The sequence below is a fragment of the Gadus chalcogrammus genome, chromosome 20 (genome assembly GCF_026213295.1).
Source record: "Gadus chalcogrammus isolate NIFS_2021 chromosome 20, NIFS_Gcha_1.0, whole genome shotgun sequence".
Taxonomy (NCBI): domain Eukaryota; kingdom Metazoa; phylum Chordata; class Actinopteri; order Gadiformes; family Gadidae; genus Gadus; species Gadus chalcogrammus.
Genome location: NC_079431.1, coordinates 4260546 through 4277116, shown reverse-complemented (window position 1 = coordinate 4277116; position 16571 = coordinate 4260546). Strand labels below are relative to the sequence as shown.

The following is a 16571-nucleotide window of genomic DNA, read 5'->3' as shown; positions in this document are numbered from 1 at the left end:
GCATTCTCTCGGTCTCCTGTGGTTTACTGCAAATCCTCTGTGTTGCAGCCCTAGTCAAGACCCCTCTTCAAAGGTGTTGGTGGTGGTGGTGGTGGTGGTGGTGGTGGTGGAGGTGGTGGTGATAGTGGTGGTGGTGGTGGTGGTGGTGGTAGGAGAGATGGACGAGTTTAGCATCAGGAGACTTTATCCTCTGATTCTCCTTAGACCCCCGTTCACTCCAATTACATGCGCTCCAAAGTGACTTTTCCCCGTCATCCGTCTGGGGATTTCCTTAGCCGTCAATTAACAGACGTCGCTTCCAATCTGCGCCGGCGTCCCAGACACTGGTCATTTCCCATTAGAGTCATTTCCCCAGGATGCTCTGGAGCGATAGACATCTCCACGGCTCAATAGGGGAGACGTGCGGGAGAGGAGACCCTGTAATTAAATAGGTGGCATTTACTCCCAGTCGGACCCCCCTCTCACCAGATCTGAATCTGCAATTACTTTTCAGAGAGCAGCGGTGTCAGTGCAGTCTCTCCGGTCAGAATGACCAATCCCGGCTCCCCTTCCCTTCCTGCCGTCCCGCTGGCAGCTCGGACAAAGAATGCAATCGTTTTATCGTCCTTTTTTTTTTCCCACTGAAGCAACACTTTGTTTGTTTAATCGCCTTATCCGGGATCTGGGCCCCGCCCCGAGTGGCTCCTACTGTAGGGGACGTAGGGGAACAGCGTGGATGGGGGTCAGGTCCACTTTGACCTCATTGTGGTGTTTCCACTGCGTAGGGGCTGTTGCTCGCTGTATCGAGGGGACACCGGGTGGCGATGGCCACCCTCGCTGGGGCTGTTCACCAACCACCTGCATGCTGCGCACTCCACTGCGTGCGGCATTTGCTGTGATGCACTCGCACACGCATGCGAGCCAAATGGACATGCCCTGCAAGCGCTCGCGCACACACGCACACATTGCATACACGCGTATTAACGCATACACAAATACACACACATATAGTAAACACAAACACACACACGCAGACATAAACACACACACACACACACAGACACACACTTACACACACATACACACTCACACACACATTGACACACTTACACACACATATACAAATACATACACACATACACACACACACACACACACACACACACACACACACACACACACACACACACACACACACACACACACACACACACACACACACACACACACACACACACACACACACACACACAGGAAAGCACACACACACCACTGACAAACACACAGACTCGCCCCTGAGCCTGGACCAGCCCATGCCTGACTTTGGAGATACTTCATCAAGTGCGTGAGGACCATTTGCACAGACGGCAATTAAAAGCTTTAGTGGTTCCTGCAGGCTGAGGGGTAGTTTGGGGGCCCCCAGTCGACCCAGGAGCCAGCACCTTATTGGACAGGGCTGGCTTTGTGCTGCAAAATGGCCTCGGTAATTTATACCAAATAGACTCTAGGTAGGGCTGGAGAGCCAAGAGGAACGCATCTGCATTAATCAATATGAAATTATCCTGGATGTAATTTGTGGAGGGTAGCCATGCACCTGCTTTAGGGCTGCGATGGGGGCTGGCTCGTGGGGGAGGCGGGGCGGGGAGGTGGGGCTGCGGGTGGGAGACAGTGGATAAATAAGTGACTGACTATTCCTGAAAATCGCACCGCCGGAACGAGACGCGATCGGCAATCAGATCTGATTGTCTGTCAGACCACGAGAAGAAGTGGGATGACGAAGGCTCGCAAACGCTAAGAGTAATGAACGATGAGACGCCTTTCTGAAAAGAATACACCGTGGAGGATGTGGTGGTGGTGGTGGTGGTGGTGGAGGTGGTGGAGGTGTCTGTGTTTCAGCGGTGGCTGATCCCGTCTTACAAATGGTCTTGTTTGGAGTGTTGTTGTTGGATTTAAATGGGCTCATCAAACAACCTTGAATCCACATTGATGGGGAAATCACAATGTATTCATTACACTCGTGGGTTTCAGAAGAGCATTGCTCAGAAGAATGCACATGTTTTACAGCGGGTTTGAGGGGGAGAATAAATCTATACGGATGGCGGTACGCGAGATAAGCTTGTCCTTTAAATGACCATATGCAAAGTTGCGAGATAGTGAAGATGTCCACGGGATTATCATGTTTGCATATCTGAAAATCAATCAAATCTTGTTCATTCACATGCACGGGCGAACAACGGTTATCCTTCCTAATCGGTTTTGCAATGCATGTATGTACACGTGTCCAATGCGCGCGTGTGTGTGTGTGTGTGTGTGTGTGTGTGTGTGTGTGTGTGTGTGTGTGTGTGTGTGTGTGTGTGTGTGTGTGTGTGTGTGTGTGTGTGTGTGTGTGTGTGTGTGTGTGTGTGTGTGTATACGTGTTTGCTTGTGAGACATAAAATGTATATACATTATGAGAGAGAGAGAAAAAGAAAAGAAGGTAAGGCACTTTGCAACTCTTCATGTGCAAAACAGTCTGGTTTTCTCTGTTCCTTTCCCCACCTCATCCTTCTTCCTGAACTCCTCAATCCCTCCCTCCCCCCCCCCCCCCCCCCCCCCCCCCCCAAACCCCACCATATCCCCCCACACCACCCTATCTCCCACCCCCTAAACCCCCCTCCCAGTGTCCTTAGTGTCAGGTAAATAAAGAGCAAGGAGAGAAGAGGACATTCTCCAGTATGTGTCTGCCGCTGCTTTGGCAGCCGATGACCTTGCTGGTGCTCTATGGGCTGCTTTGCTCTCCATAGACCCCCCCCCCCCCCAGGCCCCCCAACTCCCCAACCCCCTTCTCTCTCTCCACATTTCAGACAGCCGCACACTCTCTTTATCACTTCCCAGGATCAGCAATTGCTCACTGACCAGTCTGTTCAGTAATGCATCCACACCGGGCGCCTCTCCAGCGCGCCTGCTCTCCAGATACAATGGACACGGGCTGAATACGCGATGCAGGGGGCTGCGATGTGTGCAGAGATTGGGCTTCGGAGTACGTTTGTTTGGGCCGCTATTCAACAAAGATAGTTGTGTGTTTTTTTTTCGTGGTGTTATTATTATTTTTTTTTTTTCCAGATTTCTCCAAACCTGCAACTCCGGCATTTCCATTCATTACACAAATAGGTTATGTTCAAGATTAAAGATTCAAGATTCAAAAAGCTTTATTGTCTAGTATGTTGCCATACTAGAAAATTGTCTTTTGACTGAAGGCTTGGAGGTGTGTGTGTGTGTGTGTGTGTGTGTGTGTGTGTGTGTGTGTGTGTGTGTGTGTGTGTGTGTGTGTGTGTGTGTGTGTGTGTGTGTGTGTGTGTGTGTGTGTGTGTGTGTGTGTGTGTGTGTGTGTTATTTTGTGTGAGTTCTTTGAGGAATGAGTGTTCCTCAAATGTATGTTTGAGTTTTATCTTTTTTTTTCTTTTTTCGTGTGTGTGTGTGTGTGTGTTTCAGGCGACTCATACAGCGGTGTTGCCAATTATGACAGTTGAGTTCACTTCAGGATCAGCACCGGCGCGGTGGTGCGGGAATCGTGCTACACTCAAAGCACTGTCTTGAAGTGCAACTGTGTGGCTTAATTGGAATCCCCCCTCTTCTCTGGTAGTGAAGGGGAAAGAAAGTGTGCCCCGAGGCTCCGATGAAAAGACTTCCAAAAATCCCCTTTTTGTCGTGCCTGGAAAGGAAAGGGCTGGGGGGAGGGAGAGACACTGTCAGGGAGAGAGAGGGAGAGAGAGGGAGAGAGAGTGAGAGAGTGAGTGCGGTTGTTCTGGTAGTCTGTGTGCAGCGGGTGGGAGCGTTCAAAAGTCCCTCGAAGACAGACGGGTTATCTCCATCCTCCCACTCGTGTGAGGGTTTAGGATGCACACCTGCACGTCTCCCCCCCCTTATTCCTTCCCACTGTAGCTAATCATTCCCCGTTCTGACATGACAGAGGGAATATTCACTGCTTACTTTTGACTGGGTAGTCGTATGCCTATATAAGGGGGGGGGGGGACTGTTATTGTAATTGGTTGGAATATGGCTTTCTGGCGGCAGCGTTCCTTTGTTGTTGTGACTAAACAGACAATCGCGACAGGCACGTGCGACGCACTATTGAAGTGTTGAAAGAGATTATATGATGTGATTTTATGATATGATCATTCCTCAGTCTATCATCATGATCAAATGGATATAGAGTGATCAAGTGCCTCTTTACTCAATCAATGCAATATCTAAGTGACTGATGGGGCATAATCTGGTGGAAATCTACCAGTCTCCTTGTGAACTGAAAAGCAATCTGTCAAGAAAGCCAGAGTTCATTTGACAGTTGTGTCATGAAACGTTTTTTTTTCTTCTCTGTATTTCCAGAGAATGTGGCTCTATTAAAAACAATGACTGTTCGAATTCTCTCTTTACTCTATTGGAAATGAGCTTCGGAGAATTGTTGGAATAGTCTACTGAACACTCAGCTAATGGAGCATCTGCTCAGATTCTCCATGCTAAGTAATCAGTCTTGTCATTCTCCTGAAAGGGCTCTGAGATTGTTGGGATGGTGAGAATGGAAGCACTTCATTAGAATGATATAAACAAAGGGTGATTCGCTCTTGTTTGCATATAAATTCCACAGGCTTCCCTGCTGTCTCGTCAATAGCTGTTATGTATTTTAGTGTGATGAGAAAAGGTGCCATGCTGAAGCAGGAAAAAGGTGCAGCAGTATATTCATCACATGCAGAAATATGTATGAAAACAATACACTTGTTTATCTGAATGATAAAGTGTTTTAAAATGAATTTGGTACTGCAACTCAAGTTGTCAATAATTAAGATAGTAATATGACCATAGTGCAGCACAGTATTTATTTTTTTATCTTTTTATTTGTCATCTATGAGTACTTTTGCACCTTTTCAGGTTTTTTGCAAATTTTTTGGGGGATTCCAGGACTGGATGGCTGGGCAAAGATTTGGCTGAAGACCCTGTGAAAAGAAACATTCTTGGCCATCTTAGCTCATTTCCACAGCCATATAACTCACCTATTCAACAGAGTGTGCCAGAATGATTTTACATCCAAATCGAATCAATGTAACTTCCTCCACAGCTGATGTATTTGCTACGTGTTTTATGGCAACTTTTCCAGCATAGCAGACTCATCTCAACATTCTGTAATATGAATATGTTTCCACTACCACCTGTTTTTCTATTACTGAAACTAGATTTTATTATTAATAACTTGGCACTCTGGTATCCAAATGATACTCTGGGACTTAATTCAAATAACAAGATGATGCTTTGACAACTAAACGCCCATTTCAATAACACATGAATTTTAATAATAGTCATAATAATAAATGTAACCATTTGGTTATCATGGCACGCAAATGGAAAAGCTACTCTACCACATGATTCAACAATGGGTTGTCGGATGACATTTCTACCATACAGTCAACATAAAGGTTGAAACGATTCAAAGGATGGTTGGCATGGTTGATGGGAAATAATGGGTTCAGTTGGATGGCGCTCATTATACATGCAGCGCCGCATCAAAACCCTGTCAGTGGATTACGTGCATGTCGCCTCAAGTCTGGCAGCTCCTGTGTGCAACGTTCTGTCGAGGTTGGTGTACCCCTACTGATACACAGCCCTATCTTCCCGGTACAGAACCTACTGCCTCATTGCCGTACTGCTAGTTGACTCGAGGTAGTCTGTCCTGAGGCCACTGACGTTTGAGCTAGTATGTATGAGTTATTTGAAGAAAATTGTTTTTGAGAAAGACTCATACCTAACGATAAAGTGGGTCAGAAATACACATTGGGTTGGTTGGAAAGCATTGGAATTGTTAGAAACCACTGCTGTCTGGGGGAGCTCTGAGGCAGATTGAATCGAGGTAGGGGACACACATGGGATTGCACACAGATTGAAACCCTGTTCTCAGAGAGAAGAGAAACAAACTTTCAATTTTGCATTTTAATTCATGACTCCGTGATTTAATACGTCCCCTCGTCTGCTGATTTGTCTCCTCCTACGACGTCCGTCCTTTAAGAATGATGATGGAGGACGCAGAGCAGTGATTTGGAGGGCTCTGGTCGACCACGAGGAATACGTTGATAGGAAGACTCAAGGATACATACAGAGTTAATGGAAGGGACTGTTTAACATGGAACCTTAAAGAGATGTTCAGGAACCTTAGGTTTGCCTCATTGGATTCCTGCTGGCAATATATGGGGTGGAATAATCCTGAATGCACAATAGGCCCTGTTATGAGATTTGCAGACTACTTATCTTTTATTGAAGTGAGGCTTTGACAGGGTATTCACCAGAAGTATTGATTATTCAACTAACAAATGGGTCTCTTACTTCGTGCGAAGAGTCGCTCTATTACCATATATTTCATTAGTTCTAATCAAATTAGATACAATTGGAATTGGAGCCACTTTAAAGACATCCTTTGTTACATTTTATGAATTCTTACCCAACCAAGACAGTGAGCGGAGCGGTTGAGCACATGGGGAAGAAAAAAAGTAAATATAGTGTGTGACAGCGGTTTTTGCAGAGTTTCCCCATTGACATCTGTATGATTACAGTCTGATAAGGTCACTGGGGGATCAGCCAGCAACAGCAGCCTTATTCCCTCCAGTCATGGCGTATGTCTCCATCGTTCTTCATCACTCTTCATTATGCTTCGTGTTGGATAAAAGTCTGGCATCATACCCCACTCTGTCACTTCTGTCTTCTGAGAACTTCTATACCTAGTATAAAGCAGCAGCAGACGAAGAAAGGCTGTCACAGCCATTGTTTTTACTTGATATTCATGCAGATAGACAATGGTATGCCATAAATTATAAAGAAGCTGGTATTAAGCATAAAGCATCTATTCTCATTAGGGTACGTACGGTGCCACTCTTGGTGAAACTGAACAAGGGGGCTCCAAATTAATAGCAGTGATTATAATCATGTGAAATTGAACTGTGAGCGCTGTGCGTCTCGGCGCTGATTGGTGCAGTGAGGATGTCATTGTACATGCGCTACTGCGTCAACGAGTTTTAGACCGCTGAGAAGAATAGCAGATAAATGCAATTAATTGACTATTCTTGGGTGATGTTTTTTTTTTTTGTTGGTATGATTGACCATGGTTTGAGCTTTTTAATTTTGTGTCTTTTGTAGCCTACCTGTTAATGTGGCAGACCAAGATAAAAACTTATCAAAGAGCTAAAAAATACAACAAAAAAACACAGGCCGTTAAGTGAATGTAGACTGATTGCTGCATGTATTGCTCAAACTGCGGACAAGTGACCATCCATCTTCGACAGTAATTATATGTTATCAAAGATCTAGAGTTTCATTATAGAGTATTGTTTTTAAGCCTGCTGTTATGTTGCTGGTCAAATTGCGCAATTTAAAGTTTGAAAATCTAGGAAAAATATTAAAATATCTTCTACAGAATAAAAAACTGATGGCCATAATTAGTGTAAGGCCAGCGATTAGTGTATACAGGCCAGTGATCGGAACATGCCTATGCATGTTCCGATCACAGAGATAGTGCAAACGAAAGCAAAAGAAGGGTTAAGAGAATGGTTTACAAAAATAGTTCTCGGAGATTCCACATAGGAAACATCAGAGGTATCTGGCGTAGATTATATGTGGAGTTATATAGGCTATATATTTAGTTGCTCAGATGTTCATGAATTGTAACTGGACATATTAAGATCGCAGTAGACACCTGTAAACGTAGAATACATTGAGGCTAAAAATAACTCAGAGACAGATATACAACTTCCAATACATGCAAGGTGTGAACCATCGGAATATTTCGTTGATCACGTTGTGGTTCCGTTATTTATTTATTTTTATTGCGAACTGGTCTAAACTGACTGAAGAATCAACATCGGTTAAAATAATAATTTAAAAAAAATATTCGCGGTAAAAAAAAAGTAGCGACATATTATTATGTTTGGCAGAATCAGCTGGTCGGTTGATAACAAAGCAGGAAGTTTATGTTAGCGCGCATGCGCTGAGTGTAAGGGCATTTTTTTTTGTGTGTGAGATCTCCAGCAGCCAGCTAGCTAGACTTAGCCCTTTACTAAGACAAAGAAGGCTTGTGGCGAGACTGAGTGGAAACAGTTCAAAACAACGGACGATGACACAAGCCGCTGTGATGTGAAGCCACACGCTTAGCTCACACATAAGGATGCATGATAATAAAAGGTGTGTTGTTTAAAACGTCTTTTTTAAACTTTTCGCAATTGCTTTGGATACATTAGCTCCAGCTAGCCGCTAGTTAGCCGCCGCTAGCCTTGTTTTTCCACCTGTAAGCGGTGGCGTTTCGCTCCTCTCTGAGTGCTAATGTAAGCTAGCTGCCCATACCAGCTCGGGATGGAGAGCCCCCCATTTCTTCTCGATCGTGGTGTTCGCCTACATTCTCGTTTCGTCGTGAACACCAGGATCCATTAAGGTGTATTTTGTGTATTTGTATTTGAGGGCTGTGATTTCCCACGGAGCTGAAGGCTTTAACGTTCAGATGATCTGCGTTGATGGGGCTAGCATCTAGCTAGTACAAACGTTAGCTGCTTACCAGCTGGCAACGTTTTTTTCATTTAATAGAGTTGTTGTATGTAGACGTTTGACGTCTGCACTTGTCTTTGAAATGGCATACTTTTCGATTAAAACGATATAAAGCTAAACTTGTCCGCACCTGGCTACTAGCGCTAGCATGCTAGCTAACGTCAGCTAGTCAACTTTGACTTTTCATTACATGTTTTCGTCCAGGCCTGTCAGGGTGTCACTACATGGAGCAACATGAGCCTATGAAGCCAATTACAAACCTAGGCTGTAATGATCATTTGTTTTTTTTCTTTATTCGGTCGTTCACCAGTCATCATAGCTGTCTTATATCATACCCACGACTGCATCTCCCAAGACATATCTAAAGCTAATGTCGCTATTAACATGCATACTAGCATAATAACGTGGGATTAGGATGGCCATATGTTGGACATGGGACTCAACCTGCAATCGGATTTGTTTTGTAATGTTTTGGAAGTGTCTGCTATGGTGATGATAGTATCACTTGCTTGTGAAACGTGGCAGGGAGAGATGCTAACCCAAATGGACATTTTGTAAGGTTCATTAAGATTGCATTCTGGTCATCTGAGGTAACATCATTGTAAACCACAATTTACGAATGTCACAGCCTTATGGTAGTTGCTACGTTTAAAAGTATACTACTGTAAACAAGTAGGCCATACACAACATGGTATTTCCATAAGATGTTGACACTATTTATGAAGGACATCATCACATGTGTGGTTTGGAACTATGTTAAAATGTTTATGTAACGTTAAAGGTTTATTTAAATATGTATTTTTTATTATAGAGTGGGATCTGGAGACAAGACCATGAAGCATCCAGCGATACCTTAGTTAAATCCCAATCTTTGTACATTTCAAACACTCAGAGGTATGTTTCAAATGTATTTGAATATACCAAAAGTAACTGGAAGTTTTCATAAAAGGCAAATATTTTCTTGTAGAACTTAGATCACCATTAACACGACTCTGACTACACACTGCAAATGTTAAATGCCTTGGGATCTGTTTACTTTTTGCCAATTGTTCTTCTCTACTTTTGGACGATGCTGCTTTTGAAATTACTTGGCGGGCACTGGCCGTGATTCCATCAACAGGCTCATTTCCTATTCCCATGACAGTGTCGATTTGGAAGTCTTGTATAGTGAACACAAGGCCCGGTTATGCACTTCCTCTCTTTTGTAAAGGCCAAACTATACTCGTTTGGTTCATCTCCGTTTCACACATTTTCGGGTCAACACATTCAAACGTGTCCCCAATAGTTTGTCACGTTTGCTAATTTTACGGTTTCAAACAGGGAAAGACACAATTTTACTTTTACTCTGCTCTAGTGAGTGAAGAAAGGATGGGTTGGTGTCTTTTGGTGAGTTTATAGGCAATTCATGTTTATAACTAGATGAGCCTTTTGGTCATTGCTCCTAGCTTATGATATTACCTTGAACATGTACAATAGGTTAATATTGTCCTGATAAAAACGGTTGTACTACTGATTTTGTTCTGTAATCTGTAGACTGCAGTGCATGTCACTGCAGTACATGTCACATTTCAGTATCTGACAATACAGTTATACAGAAGTTATGTAGGCATTGCTTGTGAATCAGTTTAGCTCTGTGGGCATAGCTCATTGTGATAATCCCATTAACTCAAGAACAGTGTCATATTTAGAAGAGTTACCATGTAGAGCGCATCGTGACTCGTTTGAAACCATTCAAAGATCAATGGTGTGGGTGACTCCATTCTGCTGATAACAGATGCATCTCTTTAGTGTTTGACTAGCTGTCAGGGACTGTTCACTGATTGTCAAAGGACCTCTTAAACAGTTAACAATCTGCAAAGTGTGATCATGTGGACAGCATGAAAATACTTTTCATTCAAATGAATCACATCCTGTTGCCGTAATGTACTCTGGGAGCAAAGTGTGCCTTTGGAGCTCTGGTTTTGCTTTGAGAGTAAACCACTGTTGTTGAGACGGCCCTGTGCGTGTTAATTTACTTTGTTTGTGTGCGTTTGTTTGTGTAAATCAATAATGTCCGGGGTGTCTCTCCTTGCCAGGTAACGTGGCACAGGTCTTAAGGACGTCAGCAGCCTCCTCTAAGCTGGTGATGTCACGGGTTCCCACCCCCCCTCCGCCCGGGGAGATGTCCAGTGGCCCAGTGGCGGAGAGCTGGTGCTACACCCAGGTAAGCAACACTCCTCCACCGGGCTCACAAAACCTCATCACACGCCCCCGACGCCAGGCCCGCGCCTGGTCCTTGAACTCTCTTCAAGCCTTTGAAACGAGATTGCGATACTAGAGAAGCTAAAGACTATAAAGGGCTGAGGGAGAATGGGTGACGGTGTTTAGTTGGCCGAGTAAATGTTTCCTGTCATTGTTAGGCAGCTGTCCTGATTCTTCTTCATGGGGATCAATGTCTGTATGGGCTTGGCTTTGTTTTGTTTTTAAACAAATTGAATTTGATGATGGTTCTATTTTTATTCTTGTTTCTTATACAATTTTTCAGGGAACATTTGTTGTAATATACACATTACTTTACTTTCACTCTTACTTGCGATGGTGCTTCTGGTGTAGGCGTTTGCACAGGAAGCATCAAGTTTTCAACTGTTGTGAAGATTGTTGATGCTGATGCTAAGGGCTTATACACAAGTGTATTTGAAGCCTTTTTTTTGTAATTATATACAAACAGGAAGTGGGATTCAAACTTACGGTTTGAATCAGGGAGTAGTTATTTAAAGCGGTAGGTATTATCTATAAAGTGATGGTATTTTAAGATTTCTCTCAATTTTTTTTTCAATTGTTTCCAGCACAGTGAGTGGACTGTCGCAAGAGAATTCAAAATACAAGACTCGATCAAACCAACCCTGGGTACTGAGTAAACAGAAGTTTACTACTCAGAATTCACAGCTTATCTCATCTCTGTGAAACTACATATTTACTTTAGGCTTTAACCGGGACAATACATGAAATCTTATTTGGTGCTGCAGGATTCAATTTGATCATGCAAAAGTTACTAAACCTGATGTCAAGCTGTGTGTTGTAGCTTTAAATGTTAGGTTGCATTGATTTGGAAGAATCACGTTTGGTTAAACTTATTTTTGCGGTTAGGCTAGTCTTCAATTCATGGTCTCCTAGCGTGACACACAGAAGACTTGGCGTGGTTCAGACTGAATCCTCTGGAGACCTATCAAAGACTGGTTGAGTGATCACTCTGTTTACGTGTTACCATATGGGACCACGGTGTAAACATCTGTTGGGCCAGAGCGTTTCCTCCCACAGAGCTCGCCAAGTGCACAAACCCACAGTAGTAGTCGTTCTCAGCCCCAGTCACGCCCCGCTCACCCTAAACAAAAATATTGTTCCTCAACACAACATTCACCACTTTTCCGTGACCACGCCTTAGTTGTCTGAGCATCTCCCCAAAGTCACAAGTATCAATAATATTACATCTGGCAGAGCAGGTTAGCATCGCAGGTTGTAACAGTAGAGCCTGAGGTTCGTCTGAATGAAGAATGCAGGGTTACTGGATCATCAGCACAAACGTAGTCTAGACTTGTGTTTTATCACTTTTTAAAGTCGGTGGCCTGGCCAAACCTGCATATTTCTTCCATTAAACGCACCCCAGTTAGGTCTCTGCTGTACAAAAGACAAACAGATGTGGACAAAGCTTGTACTATGTTTACATTTTAGTGCCTAGCTTGTTGATTGCTTTTCTCAAAACGGTTTATCACAATGTGATGAGGACTTCATTTGCCCTGTTCAGCTGCCTGCTCAGTTAGCGCTCTTGTTTTAGCTCTCTGCTCGGTTTGGTCTTATAGCCCTCTGTTTAGTTAGCTCTTAAGTTAAGCCCCTGGCTCAGTTAGCTCCATTATTTAGCCCCCTCCTCAGTTAGCTCTAATGTTTCGCCTTCTGCTCAGTTAGCTGTCATGGTTAGCCCTTTGCGGCATGATACTTTATGTGTTGGCTCTGCTCGGTAAGCTCAGGTTTAGCCTTCTGCTCTGTTTGCTATCATGTGTAGCCCTCTTCTCAGTTAGCGCGCATGGTTAGCCCTCTGCTCAGCTAGCTCTCATATTTAGCCCTCTGTTCAGCTAACCTGGCTCTCAGTGATTCCCCTTCTTTCCTCCCCAGGTAAAAGTAGTGAAGTTTTCCTACATGTGGACCATCAACAACTTCAGCTTTTGCCGAGAAGAGATGGGCGAAGTGTTGAAGAGCTCAACGTTCTCCTCCGGCCCTAACGACAAGATGAAATGGTTGGTATCCGGCTAAAGCAGCTCTCTGGAATCCATGCGGTTATCAGCCTCAATAATGATTCAGACTTAAGTCCCTCAAGGCTCCGCCGCAGCACTGGCTCTCACCCCATGCGGGCTTATCGTACCTGTGATTTGAAGCATTTATTCCTTTTTGTTGTTTGTTTTGGTCCGTAACCCTAACAAATACTTTTATCTCTTCTCTTTCGACAGGTGTTTGCGAGTCAACCCCAAGGGACTGGACGACGAAAGCAAGGATTACCTGTCGTTGTATTTACTACTCGTGAGCTGTCCGAAAAGCGAAGTCAGGGCCAAGTTCAAGTTCTCCCTGCTCAACGCCAAGCGGGAGGAGACAAAGGCGATGGGTGAGCAGCGCCGCACGGTTCCATTGTTGCCCCCCCCCCCCCCGTTTTGGGTTTTTGTTTTTCTGCGTTTGACTCGCGGGGGGAAATGCGCCTGCCCTCGGCGTGTGTGTGTGATTGGTGTTTTTTTCCTTTGTCGCCGCCGCAGAAAGCCAAAGAGCGTACCGCTTTGTCCAGGGCAAGGACTGGGGCTTCAAGAAGTTCATTAGGAGGGACTTCCTGCTAGACGAGGCCAACGGACTCCTGCCGGATGACAAGCTCACATTGTTCTGCGAGGTAATTGTCGGGTTTCTACGTAGGATTTCCTTTATTCGGCCCGAGCTGAATGAGAATAATGGAGCCCATCTCCGCTTGATAATTGTTGCAGCCTTTTCTTGTTGCGAAGCACAAAACAAAAGTACTCATTTTAAAAAATTTGATTTTCCTCCACCTCCTGAACAAAATGTTCTGCTTTCTCCCCCCCCTCCGCCAAATTGATGACTGTGAGGTAGAACATGGCTGTTAAGGCTTTGGTCGCGTTTCATGTGTAATTTGTCATACACTACTAATGCTGCTTGGCTGTGTGATGTTTGTCTGTTTTGGTCTAGTGCATTTTTATTAGCACTGAAATCGTGCGAATACTCCTGCACAACCTTTTTGTTGGAAAGGCAAACTCATCTTATTCATTTTCAAATGAAGTGTCAATGTTATGGCCACATTCAATCATAGACACAGACAGACAGCTGTTGCTGTTTTTTTTTTAAGTCATCAAAAAAGAATCCACTAAGAAACGCTGCGGTCGTTCGCTTCAGGGCAGAGAACCAATATGCTGAGGATATCTTAAATTCTTTCTTTTACTCTGAAGTTGCACAAACGGGAAGGTCAGTGTTCTTGCCGTGCCGACCTTCCCCGCCGTGTCGGCTCCGAGGCGTCCGCAGCACTGCGCTCTCCCTGGGAGGGCAGAACCTCGCCTCCCTGGGAGGGCAGAACCTCCACGCGTCTTGGCAGCGCCGGTCCACATTCGTAGCTCGTTGATCAGAGCTCATAACAAGAAAGGGAAAGCCACGAAGTCCTCGGCTGCGCGGGTGACATACATGTGACTGCGGTTAGCTTCCAGACGTTAATTGTCTGTTTTGTTAACAGGAAGCGCATCAGTCTGAAACGTGGCTGGCTTTATATGAATCGATGATCTATCCTAGTCTTTTTTGATTTTGTTTCAAGTTTTACATTTGTCCAACGGTTGTCAGAACTTTCCCTGTGAGACGTTGCCACATGCAAAGCACTCCGAGCGATTTTTGTTATTCAAACTCCTCCGACGTGGCTCCACTTGCCAACTCTTCTCTATTATGACAAAACATTTCCACAGACTTCCCCGCTTCTGACCCACACCGCGGTGTGTCGGATGGTACGTTGACCTTACCACTTTGCAAAGGACTGTGCAAAGGACTGTAATAAGCAGAGGAAAAATATGCTCAGCATTATTAGGAGCCTGACATTTCTATGAGTGGTGAAGGCTCTGCTTGAGACGGCAGTCGAATAGATTCTGTGTCTTTTGTGTTGTTAGTCTAGACACCAGCCTTGTTTGTTCTGTCTCTTAAGCAGACTACGGTTTAGAGGACCATTTGATCTGGGTTTAGTTGCGTTGGATATATATACTTGTTTAACATCAGCAATGTGACACCATTTACTGAATCTTTCTTCTGTTTTAATTGGCAAGTGCTCCAGGCATAACATGTTTCTGTTCAGATAGAGGTTACATTCTGTTATTTAGCCCGACTTGTTGTCTGAAAACACATTGGCATTACATTTCCAGTGTCGGCAGGATCCGATGTTGAGACGGAAGGCCTTTTAAATATCATTGTGTTGTAGCTGTTTGCTTCAGTGGAAATCTTTTGCTGAGCAAAGTTCACGCCCCCCCCCCCCCCCCCCGACATAATTTACCTTGTCACTAATAGCACTTATAACAAATAATTGGATTCAATGTGTCAAGAAGAATAACTGTTTGCTGAAATGTATCTTTTCAAGGGGCAGGATAAACGAGGTGCCCCCCTCATTAAGATTGAAATGACATTAATGCCAGGACTTACTGACAGCCAACCTGAGCACGGCTGCTGTTGTAGGTTCCACATTTCCGGAGAAATAGGCAATTTCATAAACCAATTAGGTTGAAATTGGAGATCGATTGTCTCCTCAATGTTAATTGGGTATTTCAGCTAAAATGAATTAATCTGGGTTACAATTGGTTTTCACAATTAAGATCTGTTACATCCTGGTGTTCCCACCTAACCGATTGCCGTTTCGAAAATTGAAAATTAGTAGTACTCGACGCTCCCAGCGGGATAAAACCGGCTGTTTAGAATGACCTTCTAACGCCTCGTGCCCACTGCACCGTCAATCAAAGGACGTCAGAAGGCGTGGCTAATGGATGGGGGAGCTTTCCAGGGTCGTCAGAGCCCGAGTAGCGTCACAGTGCTTAAATGTGCATACGCGATCTGATTGGATGACGGATCCGTCGCTGCCGAAAAAGTTGGAACATTTTTCAACTTTATGACGGAGCCGAAGCCTCCAACGGAGCGCACGGATCCACAATGCATTGCGCGTCCGTCCCCATTCAAAGTCAACGGGGATCAGTCAACGGATGGAGGCAGTGGGCGCGAGGCGTAACACAATTTCCTCACCTTATCTTGATTCTTTAGACAATAGTTTGACGTGTGCGTGTTGCCCTCCCTCCCCCCCCCCACAGGTGAGCGTGGTTCAGGACTCGGTCAACATCTCGGGCCAGTCCAACATGAACATGCTGAAGGTACCCGAGTGCCAGCTGTCTGACGACCTGGGCAACCTGTGGGAGTGCTCGCGCTTCACCGACTGCAGCCTCTACGTGGGGGGGCAGGAGTTCAAGGCCCACAAATCCATCCTGGCAGGCAAGACCCTCATCGATTCTCCTCCTCCTCACGCACCACCTCCGTCTCATACTCCTCCTCCTCGTCATACCCCATATCCACCTCCGCCTCCATCTCACACTCCTCCTCCTGCTCACACCCCACTCCATCTCCTCCTCCGCCTCCTCCTCCACCTCCGTCTCACACTCCTCCTCCTCCTCACACCCCACCTCCCTCACCAGCCTCACGGCGAGCAGGGAAGGCGCAGGTGTTCCACGGACACCTGATGTCAGATCTGCTGACACCAGTTTATGTATATCTCTTTTTTTCCACACATGCTGTTGGTTTTGTGTTTGCAGACAGACAGATTAGTAATCAAGACGGCTTCCTTAGTATGGTGTTGAAGTTTAAATATGTGGTGCAGCGAATTACTGAAGTGCCATGCTGGTTGAGTTGAAGAGCCATTGAGCCCAAAACGCCACGGGTCCGTTTCGGTTTGATCGGACGCAGATCGGACAGCAAGCTTCCTGAAGTATACCCTTCGTCACGACGAT

General features: G+C 44.9%; 1 protein-coding gene across 1 annotated transcript in view; it reads left to right on the top strand.

The window, feature by feature from the left end:
• Positions 1-16571, top strand: part of LOC130373718 (speckle-type POZ protein-like A) — a 41225-nt gene that overhangs the window by 19571 nt on the left and 5083 nt on the right. The window contains exons 3-7 of the mRNA XM_056580339.1: positions 10608-10735; positions 12679-12800; positions 13011-13162; positions 13308-13435; positions 15882-16091. Coding sequence (XP_056436314.1) covers positions 10608-10735; positions 12679-12800; positions 13011-13162; positions 13308-13435; positions 15882-16091 — 740 coding nt within the window. The remainder of the gene's footprint in view (positions 1-10607; positions 10736-12678; positions 12801-13010; positions 13163-13307; positions 13436-15881; positions 16092-16571) is intronic.